The sequence below is a fragment of the Corapipo altera genome, unplaced genomic scaffold (assembly GCF_003945725.1).
Source record: "Corapipo altera isolate COAL_440 unplaced genomic scaffold, ASM394572v1 52b, whole genome shotgun sequence".
Classification (NCBI taxonomy): Eukaryota; Metazoa; Chordata; class Aves; order Passeriformes; family Pipridae; genus Corapipo; species Corapipo altera.
The window spans coordinates 65288-77975 of NW_020884922.1; the positions used below are offsets into that span (position 1 = coordinate 65288).

The following is a 12688-nucleotide window of genomic DNA, read 5'->3' on the forward strand; positions in this document are numbered from 1 at the left end:
CTTCCTTGCTGTAGCATTTTCCACTGGCCTCAGGGTCCTGCAATCCTAAAGGCTGGTCTTACCACTAGAGACCAAGGCAAAGACAGGAAGTACCTCAGCCTTCTCCATGTCCTTTGTCATGTGGATTCCTGTCCTGTTTGGCAGCAGGCCCACACTTCCTCTAATATTCCATTTGCAGCTGCAACACCTTGTTGTCCTCCACATCCCTCGCCAGGTTCAGCTAGGTGGATCTGCTTTGGCTTCCCTAGCCCCATCCTTGGACATTTACACAGGATCTCTACATCCCTCACAGGTTACCCGTACCAGCAGCCTTCCACACAGACTTTTTCATGGTGGTGCATGGCAGGAAAAACCTTCCACCCACCCCATGCCTGCTTCATGTGTTTTTATGTCTGTTCTGTTCTCCTACAGAGCTCCCACATGCTGATCAGGAAACACAGCAGTTGGCAGAGATGTGTAACAGTGCTCAGATGCACGTTATCACTTGATCAGCAATGCAAACCCATTCCCAGAGTAACTTCTGTACTAGAGCACACATTGAGACACTCAGTAGTTGTGCCTGCTACCTGAATGGGGTGCTCAGGCATTTGGATTTTGACCAACCTCTAATATTAAAGAATAGACTGACAATTTTTAATAGGCCATTTTTTATTGAGAGTTAAGATCATGTTTCCCCATGGTGCACAGGATGCACAATGAAAACAAAATACAGAAGATCACTTTAGTAAATACACACTGGTTAAGCAATGCTACTTTTTGGCAAAGTGCTATATTTCGTCTGTTTTCAGCTTGTGTTAAACTATTAAAAATAAGAGCCAGACATTCTTCCATATCAAAAGGACTGCTACAAATAGAGAAGTGGCTCTGGAGAGAAGCTGCCATATATGCATAGACTGATGTACAGTATTAATCCTAACTGAAATGTCCCTTTTGAATCTTCAAGTTTGCTGCGTAGAAGGCACAGTTTAAAATGCAAATCTGTCCATTGACCAATACGTGTGAAAATACAATTTCAGCAAAATTCATGAATATCAATCAGTATGAGACAGTGCAAGGCCTCCACTTTTACAAGAAAAAACATACTTTAATACAACTTAAAAAACCATATAAAAAGCCACACAGCTCACTATTAAAACAGAAAACCAAAACAAATCTAATTGCCCAATAGCTCCAGGCACAAAACAGGGCTAGACCAACATAAATATGTAAAACAAATTAACAAAAAGCCATTGATGCAGTACTATCTCACACAATAATATGGTTTCCAATATTACAAATTGAGAAGCACAGCTTTGTGCAACAAAATAGTTTATATCCTGAAAGATATAGGTTTTCATCACCAGAAAGTCATCTAGTAATGTAGTATAAAAAGATCAGTATCTCCCAATTCTAGGAGCAGTCTAAAGTTGCATTTATTTGCTTGCTGAGAAGAACAGACCAAGGCTCTCATTGTAATGCCTGGGAGCCTTTTACCCTCAACTCCATCTCCCTGTTAAGAGCTAAGGAATTACTTACTCCTTCCAACATAGGGAGGTGGAGACTCCATCTTCCTTCATTTCACTTTAAGAAAATTAAAGCTGAAGGAAAGTATTTACTTTATATAAAGAAAAGTAATACAGGAAAGCAAAGAATTTTCCTGAGCTAGAAAGTTGGCAGTGAGGAGACGGAAGTTTAAGCCAGACAAAAAGCTGGAGTGATAAAGGTAGATAATCTGAGGCAAGTAAGAGTACTTGTGAACAGGTAACAGACTGGTGAAACTACAGCTATCTGCAGATAAACCAGAGTATTTGGACCAGAACAGAATTGTTGTATAGACATGGGCACATACTGCTGAAAAGAAGAGTAACAAAATTTCTGTTTTGGAAACTCACGATGTGACTATTTTATTTCTTTCAATGTCCATGTGAATTCAATGTGTCAAAAAAAAAAAAAAAAAAAAAGACTAGTGTGTCCAGGAAAGCACCTCTTGCTTTTATACATTTAACTATTTTTCAACATCCCTTTGCAACACTCCTAACTAGTTTCAGTGAAGCAGCACATCTGCAGTGAAACAGAGGTTATAAATGCTGTTTCCTGTATGCCAAGTAGGTTCCACTACAATTCCTGCTGCAGAATGTGCAACAGTACCACTGTATCAAGGTCAATCTGAATTGCTGGGGTTTTGCTTCAGTGAAATTGAAGCATTTGGCTGAATTTAAAATACTTCATAGGTCTGGAATAATTCACATTATCAACCTCACCTGATTTCAAAGACTCCCCACGTGACTCCTTATACCAACTTCTGTATAAGGACTACTGGAAGACACAGTTGAGTGTAATGTTAACACTTTAATGCCCTAGGCACTAAACACAAGGGAAAACACAGTAAGTCACATTAAGCACTGAAAGAAAGGAGGATAAACTTACTTATCATTCCCCCCTTCTTTCAGTGCAGATTTCTGCTTCCTCACTTCCACGCTCATTTAATCCACTTCCCAGACTGATCTGTCAGGGTTCAGCACGGTGTATGGCTGCTGTGGAACACAGTTTTTGTTTACAGGTGAACTTTACTTCACCTGTAGTTGTAGTTAGCAGTGCCTCCCAACTTCAAAACATCTTGCACAGTGTTCTTAAGAAAACTACTTGTTAGTTTTGAATGGCTTTTCTTTCCTGTTGGCCCCAGTCCTGCCTCCAATGGGCTAGGAGAACCACCACTGCTGATCAATTTTTACACACCCTGTTATCGCTGTGTTTAGTTCTGTAAGACTGTTTTCCAGCATCTGCTTCTCCCTGCCTCACACTGCCCTTCATTTCAAGTCCCCATTAACTTGGACTTCATTTTCATAGAGAGAAAGAGAGAAAATTAGGAGAACTTCTAATGAGAGCCTCCTTCTAGCTATTTTTGGGCTACTCTCAATCTGTAAATATCAAGACAATCTAACAGCAACTTGTAGCTCAGAAATAGCTGTCCATCAGCAGTCAGCTACTGATGGGACTAAAAGAACAGTCAAGCCACCATCTTTTTTCTTTAACTAGACTAGAGATTAAATGAGATAGGGTAAGGGAAATACATGTATCAAAGACAGAAACAGTTAGAGAAAGGAGTAAGAACTCAAACTGTACCAAGTAAAACCCAGTTCAGTTCTCTGTGTCGTGCATCTGGACTTTACCCATAGGTCCACTTATCTTTCCACTCCACTGTGAGGTACTACATCTGTAACACCGGTGCCATATCATACTGCAACAATATTGGGGGGACATTTAACCCTCTTCCAATATCCATATCAAGTACCCAACACACCTGCACAGACTCCACTAACACAAGTAGGTACTAGGCAATTTAGATGAGATGTCCTTCTTGCAACAGCTCAGCACAGCTATGTAATATCCACTGGCAGCTATAGAATTTCCTTGTTAGAAAGTAATCATATATGCTGAATACAGACAGATACACAAGCTGTCAAGTACTGGTCACTAAAGCATACAGCTAACCTCAATTTTTCTAACTCCATTTTGATTAATGCAAAATGTAACTGATTTCCATCTCAGTTAAGTTTCTTTAAAATACTAAGAACCCATCTATACATCATAGTTTATAAAACAGCACACAAACTATCGTACTGATAGGCTTCCAAGACATTGATATTTAACATCAACATTCAGAACTCGCTGCAAGACGTTTGGAGATTTATGTGTCTTTTCAAAACAATGCAACACTAGTTATGATTGTGTTTGAGGGATTGACAATCAGCTTCAGATTGACTACACTTACCTACACATGAAAACAAGAGCAACCTAAAAAACAATTAGACCATAGATTAAAACCACAAGAACCATCAGTAATTGAACTGACGCTGGCAAGGCTGGTGAACAAACAGTCCGTTGTGCTTGATTTGCCGAGAGTGGCAATCCCTGGTAAGATTTTGGCGACGGAGACTGTTTCTATTGAGACAGTGTCTTTCATTATGTTCTTTTATCCAGTGGGTAGGACGAAAGCTCTTGTTTTTTTCCAGAAAAGTTGAACGAGTAGCAAGAGCCGTGACGTAGCAGTGAACACGCTGTCCTGTTTCATTTCGGGCCTCCAGTCTAGAAATGTAACAACAGGTATCAGTCATTACAGAGGTGCACTGGAAAGACAAGTAAAATAAAGGGCAGAACGTGGAGATCAACACCTAGCATTTCAAAAGGGCACCCTTATTCTACTGGACATAGATTTGGGCTGAGGTAAGGTCAAGCCACTTACCACGCTGGTAAGTAATGAGTAGTGCTGCCAATTCACTTTCTGTGTGAGGGCTCCACAACAGCCTTTGGACTTCCACCATCTTACACTATCGTGCTCCTCCTTACCCACCCCAGCTCCCTAAGCCCAAGATGCAATACACATCAGAAACACAAGGCAATGTGTGTCACACTGCTCCAGCTTTAGAAGACTTGGAGTTATCCATCAGGCAAAGTTTGGTTTTAAATCATCTTGAACATAGGTGGTTCAGCCTGAAAACAGAAGCACACTAATGAAAGTGCATTTCAACTGCCAGCCACACAAGTAAATCCAAACAATGTTCATGTAGAGGAATGGGAAAGATAGATCAGTTGTGACACACACAGGAAATAACTTAGAAGGATTGTTCCTCAACCAGCCCTCTAAGTTTCATGAGCAGACAGTCAGTAGTTTTGAAAAACCCTTCCTTCATCATGCAACAGTGAAAAACAAACCAGCAGCCTATGCAAGCAGGGACTGACATATTGAAAAAGGACTTCCCTACTTGACAGAACAATCACTGGCACTTCCTGAAACTTCAAAAGTAAAGTTAAAAATAGCCTGGCCATTTTAGCAAAGCAAAACCCAAATCTGAGTGCTACAGCTGGTGCAAGACCAGTGGCATCAGAGTTGCTTGCCTTCTCTCATCCCACCCAGGACCCAACAACCAGCTGTCAACTGGCAAGTGTGCTTAGGAAAGATGTCTGCAAGACCAGGAACTTGCTGAGGCATGAGCAGGAAGTCTCTTGGGAAGTCTGTTTTTCAGCACTACCACGTCTCTTCTGAAAGAGCTTAAATTGCATTTATTTTATGCAGTCTCTGTAGACATAAATCGGGTCTGCCACGTCCATGGTATGCCCTTTGCAGCTTTACTCTTGGGGGGCTGACACAGAAGTGATCTCTTCTGCCTCCCACCACTCCACACTGGAGGGAATTACTCCTTGTCAGCAAGGGAATACTCCCTGCCTTCTACCTTTTTTTTTATTTTAAATATCCTAATCTTGCTTTTAGATCCTTGGGTAGCTAGATATGACTGACTGAAGACTAGACACAGCAGAACAGCCAGATATGAGCCAGATATGACATGCTGATTTTCCCATTTATTCACTGGATATTGTCCTAAACCTAGCACTTAAAATATCAAGCAAGAAATAAGTGAATACACAGCACCAATCAATTCACAGTGCACTGTAAATATGTTCTATGCAGATTACACCAGTTTAATATAGATGAGGGTACCTGCAAATATGGGGCTACTATTTTCTATATGGGGCAATCCCTTAGCACAATCAACAGTGCTGGAGGTGGAACTTCAAGCAAAGCTGTTCTGGGGAAAGCTGTAAGGAGCCAGGAAGCCACAGCACAATTATTGCAACCCATATTTCCTAAGCAAACTCTTAAGCTAGCAAAAGGGCAGCAACTGCTAATACAAACTGTTGTGGTTTTGTTATGGAAAAATATGACTAATCTGACAAACAGGGGGAAGTTTATACAACATCCTTTTGCTTTGAAAGGAATTTAAAATGAGAAAATAGATTTCCTCCACAAAAGGAAAAAAACTGGTTTAAAGTTGCAGGTGGTAGATACTTAAGCTTATCAAATACCCTTCCAGCACTGGTTTGCAAACCAACACTCTTCTATTTGTCAACATAAAGTGAAACTGGGATAGCACAGGTGGTCTGAATTGGCTAAAAGGCCACATACTCTTCCAAAATGTAGCATTTTGTACCTTAGTTGCCTTTGGTAGCCTGGCACTAGCAAGCCCTATGCACTGAGAGAACAGGGCTGACAAGTCTCCATTGATATTGTCAAAATGGAGTTTTAGAGGGGCTGTGTCTTAAGCCAGACCATCACTATATACATTCACTGCTGCACTCCCACCATCTATTCTGCTAGAAAGCAGAAGTGTTCTGCTAATTGCACTACAGAGCCAGACCTCACAAGAAACATTAAAGGCTTCAGACCCCACCCCAATTAATATTTCAGTAATTTTTCTGCACTTAGCATTTTGGCTTGTTAAAGCAGATGTAGTTAGGCTTGATCAAGTAACATCATTTGGCACAAAGGTTAGTCCTAAAACCAGTATTGCTTTGGCAGACAAGGCTCTAGAGGAAGCAGTGTTGCTAGCAGCCTGATCAAACAAAAAGCACTGTCCCAAAACAGTAGTACTTACTGTGCCAGTGTGCCTTAAGCAGCTTTTCTTGGCCCTATAATGTTAAATGGCCAACCATTAAACCACTAGAGACTTCAAAACAGCTTTTGAAACTTACTGCAAAATCAGTGTAATCAATGTTCCCAGTTTCTGCAGTCTACCTCAGCTTTAGACTTGTCCCAGTTCTGCCACCCAAAGTAACCAATATAAGAGCCTAGATCTTCTGACAAAGCAACAGCACAGAATTCACTGTGAAGAAACTTAATTACATGCCAGCTGAAGATCATCATACCTTTAGCTTACCCCCATATTAAAGCAGCTTAACTGTACTGTATAATATGAGACAGGATTATTCTCCAGAACAATTTATACCAGTATCCCTACTTCAAGTCACTGAAAAGTCAGTATCCAACTTTGAGTGTTACACTGCAAATTGGTATTTTAGATAAACTGGTTTACTGTCTTTTTCCAGGGCATGACTTGCAGCCTCCAGTTCTTCTGCAGATTACTTCAGACCCTCACTTTAAAAGGTGCTGTGTGCTCATGGTTTCTCCCTGTTTAAGTTAAGCTAGACCCCTGATGCTTAACATCATGAACTGCCCTCCCCAATTATACAAATCCTCCACCCAAAGACCAATAATATCAGCACTATACTTCAACATTATACAGCAGCACATCATCTCAAAGTCATGTTTCTTTGAACTAAGAACTTAAAATACAGCAAGGAGCTGATCAGAGAAGTCAATAGGCCTCTACCTGCAGCAACTTCACCCTACACTCATTTCTTCCTGTATATCAAACCTTAGTATACTATGATCTTGTCTCTTTTTATTTTTCTCTGTTTATTTTGTTCTCTTTTTTATTATTGCTTCTAGACATAAGCAAAAATAAGCTGGGATGAAAAGTCAGTCTTTGTTATTAACTGGGATTCGCAAAACACCCAATTATTTCAAAATCAATGAATGCATGGGCACATGAGGGGTCATAATAGCAAAGAAACAGTGTTTGTATACATCTACGTATACTATACTTGTATAGCTGTACACACAAACACCAAAGAAGCAGTGCATGGCAAACATGCCTCTGCAATAACCCCACATGGTCAGATTTTTAGGACCCAAAACCAAAAAGTACAACTTCTTACTTTGCTAAAAGTAGAATTTTACAGCACAAAGTTTTGTGAAATATTTTGGGTTGCTTTTGTTTCACAAGGTGCTTGTGGAAAAACTGAATCCCATTCTTATCTATCACTATGTTGAGGAACAAAAAACACCCAAAAAACTCACCCAAAACCCAAGCCCCTAGATTTCACCTCACAAGGTGACTGAATGGGTATTAATCAGCAGTTATAAAAGAAACATAGAGCTGTGAAGGGGGCAAAGTGCTTTCATATGTACATTACTGGATATACAGTGAACTGCCAGCAGTTTGAACACGACTGGAACATACTCTGCAAGGGAGTAATTAGGCTCCATCAATATTCATTGTAGTATCAAAATAGCATACCCAGCTGTTTCCTGACAGTCATCTTGTATTAACATTTTTCTAAGCAGGCAGGCAGCCCTGACCACCCTGTGTAGTATTCATGCTTTATTCACCTGCTCTGAAATACGCTGGAAAATTCAGTATTAAGTGTCTAAGTTGATCAAGTAGAAACCAGATATTTTCAGGAACAGAGCTGCTTGACAAGAGAATTCACACATACCTGGGACTACCTGGGCTGTGAAACTCCTCATCTCCACATCCAGTCTCATTAAGGCTGTGACAGGCATTACGGACAGCATACACAGACATGCTGGGATGCTCTATTAGGAGGTTCTCCATTGGACTGGTTTCCACTTTGATAGTGGTCAATCCACCTGCAGTAAAACATGGGGGAGGGGTAATAAACCAGCTCTCCTCCATAGGACATGACTCAAACTGGATGAAGCAAGACTCGCTGGCCTCCGGCAAGTGTTCCAAGGGAGACGATAAACAAGAGAAGACGGGTGAGCCATCCGTGGCTGATTCTTCAACAATGTCTGCTTCCTCCACAGAACAATTAGTGCAAGTGTCTGCTGTAGGTGACCATTAGTCAGTGGAGAGGAACCCATGGATGTTGGTGATCACAGGAGGTCAAAAACAACAAGGTTGCATGTAGTCAGAAACAGAATATGAAAAGAAAAAAAAAAACAAGAAAAAAACAGAAATAAACCTCTTATTAGCACATACACAAGTTTTTACTTTATAAAGCAAGAGAGGAAAAAAGGCAAGCCATGTTAGACATGTGAAGCAACTGTTATCAGTAAAGCTATATAATTGCGTAATAAGTCAAATATACTTTATCTGTACAGGTGGTTCTGCTGAACCTGTGTCAGGCTTATAAACCTGACATCATTCTTCTCACCAGTTTACTCAACATATTTTAGTACATTTGTTTGGAAGACACCCTATACTCTAATCCCACACTGGTTTTGCTTAGATAAAGGTTCTCCAAGCTACTGGTTTGTTCACCTGGAAGTAAGACAAACAAAAGCCAGAGCATGACAAAGGCAGAGCTTATGTCTGACAGACATCTTACCTATAAAGTCAACTAGAATCCACTCGTCGTCTTCTTTCTCACTGAACTCTGGCTCTTGGCTGGACAAGCTATCAATCTCTCCCATGAGCATGTTATTTAACCTCTGAAACATTACTAAGGCAGGAACAAAACTTTGGCTGGTAGGTCGTTACATCCAAGGTTCAAGGCACAGCTAACACTGTACTAGCAGAGTGGCACAGACTTGAGATTAAAGTGCATAGATGCTTTATCAGCTTAGGTACGGGACATGCAGAGGCATGACTTGTAAACAGTTTATGTGAACCTGCAAAAAATGATGACAAGGGTCTTAATGACAAAGCAACAGGTAACAACCCTAGGGAACAAGTTAAAAGCCCCCTTGCTAGTGTAGTCGGAGCTACCAGTGAATATTTTCCTCAAAGAGGAGAGGCAGGTTCACTGGTATTCACAATCCCCTTCCAGCTAGATATGTATAAAAAAAAAACCCCAAAAAAACCCGACAAAAAACCAACAACACCAAAAAGGTCTCCCCTGAGAGCTGATTGACTTCCCCTCAATCCTTCTCCCCATGGAAAGGTCTGTTCAGTTGTCAGTCTCACCTTCTCCTAAGAGAGGGGAGGACTCTTGTACAGGAGCCTTGTGTCTATGCTCACCAAGGTGCTCTCCCAGCTCCCTGCCTGCCTTCCTCCTGGTCAGAGAGGGATGTGAAGGGCAAGTGCATATTTTCTGCTCCAGACAACTCATCTCCTTTGTTGACAAAGAGGAGCCCCTGTGAAGGCTCCCAGGGAACCTTAAGGCAGTGTTTCTTCTCTCTCCCATCACACTCAGTTCAGGGCCACTGCCTACAAGTTAACAAAGTAGGAAGGCACATCCTGTCTCCAGGTTCAAAGTGCACCAGTTACCAGTGGGATCGTTTTCACAGCAACCGCCCAACTAGTCATGTATGGTAAGTCTAAGGAGCATGGAAAAGTATCATGTATGCTAACTAAACCCAATGTTTATTTCTCAATACATTTCCCTAAATCTACATGTAATTGGTCACCATAAGCCTGAACTCTGCATTTGGCAATTAAGATGAAAAATCCCATTAGTACCAAGAAGCTGAATGTTCAAACACCTCAGATCAGCATGCTTACAGCCTTTGATATTTATATATGAGCCAATAAGGAGAAGCCATTAAAGTAGCTAAGAAAGTAAAGACTATGGGAAATATATCCACTGATTTAACTGAAGTTAATTTTGCCATAGTAATATTTGAATCATCACAGTATGTCAGAATTATTACAGATTAAATACCTGTTAGATAATTTAACAGAGAAGAGTATATGCAGGTAAGAGAGTATGAGTGTCTGCATTCAGAAAGAGAGAGAAAACACACTACACTAGACAAACTCAACCATTAAAAGAAGATACCCATTAAGATTATTACTTAAGGCCAGTAATCTCTGTGTCACCCTAGAACTTTCAGGCCACACTAAAGGGTCATTTGGGCCTCCTGTGTCATCTTATCCAGGACACCAGACCCCATCACCTACTTTTTCAATGCAAGGACAAGCACCTGCTCCATACAGTACTGCTTCTGTACACATTTATGCAGCTTCCTCCTTATTCAAATAGCACAAAAGAATAGGAGTAGAATTTAAAGTAGTCTTCAGCAGCAATATGGAAAGGTACAGCAAAACTCAAGAAGTTGTGCACACTAGTTCCTCAACAGAAACTATCAACTACAGGAAAAAACAAGACCAGAAACAACTGGCTCAGCTGCAGTTGTGAGAAAAGTCTATTTTTAAGGACCACACTTAAAAATGAAACGTCAGGGCTCTCTTTAAGAGAGCTACAAAAACAATCAGAAGTCTAAAGAAAACTGATAAAATTTTAAAGATGGAAAGGCTTAACAGAGGGAAGGCAAAAATTACAACAGTAGTAAATTACGTGAAGAAAGAGGCAAACATTTACTGCCGCCTTCTACACTCAGAGCAAGCAGAAGTGACTTTAAACTGCAGTAAAGTTCAGCTTTCAGTGGTTACCGGCAGGAAACACTTTTAACCATTAAGGTTGCTAAGCCCTGGATGGGTTACCTAAGGAAATGCCAAATGCCCACAGTGTTCCTAAGCACCTTCTTGAGAAGGTTTGAGTGCTTCAATTATAGGCAGAGCTTACCAAGGATACGGAAATGAACTCTGAGTGAATGCTTGAAGTCTGTAGCTTTCCAGCTACCTTCCAGTTCTTTCCCTAACACTCTCCTGGCACAAGGCCTACGAAGAAAAGAGTTTGGTTTTTTTTTAGGCTAACTAGCAAGCCACCGCACAGCTGCTGATCAGCACTGGCTTTCCCTGTACTCCCACACACATGTGCTGCCTCCTTCCTAGATCAAGCCTGAAGGTACCTTCAGGCAGAGGCTGTCTTTTTGTTGTTCTGTGCAGAGTGTAGAAAGATGAGAGCTGACACTCCTATATTAAGTCTCGAGGCATCACAGCAGCATCAAGTAATTAGCTTCTAACAAGCAAAGGAGAGATCACTGTTCCTGAAAACATAAGCTAAACAAACATCAGCTTTTGACCCACAACTGTCTTTCTATAGATCAAAAGCAGTTTGCCCCATTTTCCCCTTCCCCCACCCCAAGGAGGATCCAAAAAAACATCTGAATCATTCAGAGACCGGTTGATGTTTTGACATCCTTTTGGACAAGTGCCTTTAAAAAGGCCACGCTCATGTGCTATTGTGCAAGTCAGAAGGCAACCAAGAAGTTACAGTGTTATCCAGGGCCACCGTTTGGGGAGGAAAACGGGACAGAGACCGAGAGAGATTTTCAAGTTCTTAGGCAGGAACTATCAGCTGCAGGAAAACATAAAGCTGGGAAGAACTGAGTCAGCTGTAGCAATGATTAAGAGGCTGTTATAGATAACATATCCAAAGAATGTCAACAATACAGTATCACTGCACTAAAAAGAAGTATTTTTTTCCTTTTCTTTCCTAACCTAACAAAGGAGATGCGGTACGTGCTAAGCCAAAATCAAACAAAACCCAAAAATGACATCGTCAAGTCACTGTGCAGTTCTCTGCCAGAGCGAGCCGAACCCTGATCCCCCCGTGCCCCACCTCACAGCTCTTCCACCACCACCAGGAGGCTCCAAAAAGCCGCTCCGAGCGGCGCCGGGGGTGACCCGGCAGCGCCCGCAGCAGCTGCGCACCTTCCCGGCCGCGCTCCGGGGCTGGGCGGGAGGCACGGAAGGCACTGCCGCTGCTCCACAGCCGGGAAAACGCCAAACACTTCCCGGCCCCGGCGCCTTCCCGGCAGAGAGAAGCCGGGCTGGACGCACGGCGAAACGGGAGCTCCGCTGCTGCTACTGGTTTTCAGCGCTCAGAGCGCAGGACACCATCACAGCCGGGTCAGCGGCAGTGCCCGGTGCCCGCGGTGCCCCCACAGCGAACTCACCGGACCGCAGCTCCCCCGCTCCGCGTCCCCGGCGCCTCCGGAGCCCTTTGTTGTCACGGCCGCGGCGCCGCTGACGGACCGGCCGCCGGCCACGCCCCCCGCGCCTCCGCCAATGGGCGCCGCCACCGCCTGTCGCTAACGCACGTGACGGGCGGGTGGGCAGCGGAGGGGGCGGGGCCAGCCCGGCCAGACCCGCCTTCCGCCCGCCCGGCCCCGCCCCCGCGCTGAGGGCTCGGGATGGAAGGGAGTCTGGAGATCATCCCATTCCAAGCCCTGCCCTGGGCTGGGACACCCTTCCACTAGACCAGGCTGCTCAGAGCTCCT

General features: G+C 42.8%; 1 protein-coding gene across 4 annotated transcripts; it reads right to left on the minus strand.

Moving 5' to 3' along the window:
• Positions 1-630: 630 nt before the first annotated feature.
• Positions 631-12465, minus strand: TP53INP1 (tumor protein p53 inducible nuclear protein 1). 4 transcript variants are annotated; one of them, XM_027657069.1, is made up of 5 exons: positions 12365-12465; positions 8950-9232; positions 8095-8443; positions 6411-6444; positions 3990-4065 (listed from the first exon to the last, which is right to left on the minus strand). In XM_027657069.1, exons 2-5 carry the CDS (start codon positions 9059-9061, stop codon positions 4048-4050), a joined length of 513 nt encoding a protein of 170 aa, XP_027512870.1. In that variant the 5' UTR covers positions 9062-9232; positions 12365-12465; the 3' UTR covers positions 3990-4047. The 4 variants fall into 4 exon arrangements, with proteins under 4 accessions (XP_027512867.1, XP_027512866.1, XP_027512870.1 ...); XM_027657067.1 differs by having other exon boundaries at positions 8095-8446; XM_027657066.1 differs by lacking the exon at positions 6411-6444 and having other exon boundaries at positions 631-4065.
• Positions 12466-12688: the final 223 nt, after the last annotated feature.

Bases quoted from the DNA above. Each gene is read 5' to 3' on its own strand.
- TP53INP1 (XM_027657065.1), bottom strand. From the start codon at position 9,061: ATGTTTCAGAGGTTAAATAACATGCTCATGGGAGAGATTGATAGCTTG. The intron at 8,447-8,949 runs GTAAGATGTCTG...GGTCACCTACAG, and splicing joins GATTCTAGTTGACTTTATAG to CAGACACTTGCACTAATTGT. The intron at 4,066-8,094 runs GTATGTGTGAAT...TTACATTTCTAG, and splicing joins CACAGCCCAGGTAGTCCCAG to ACTGGAGGCCCGAAATGAAA.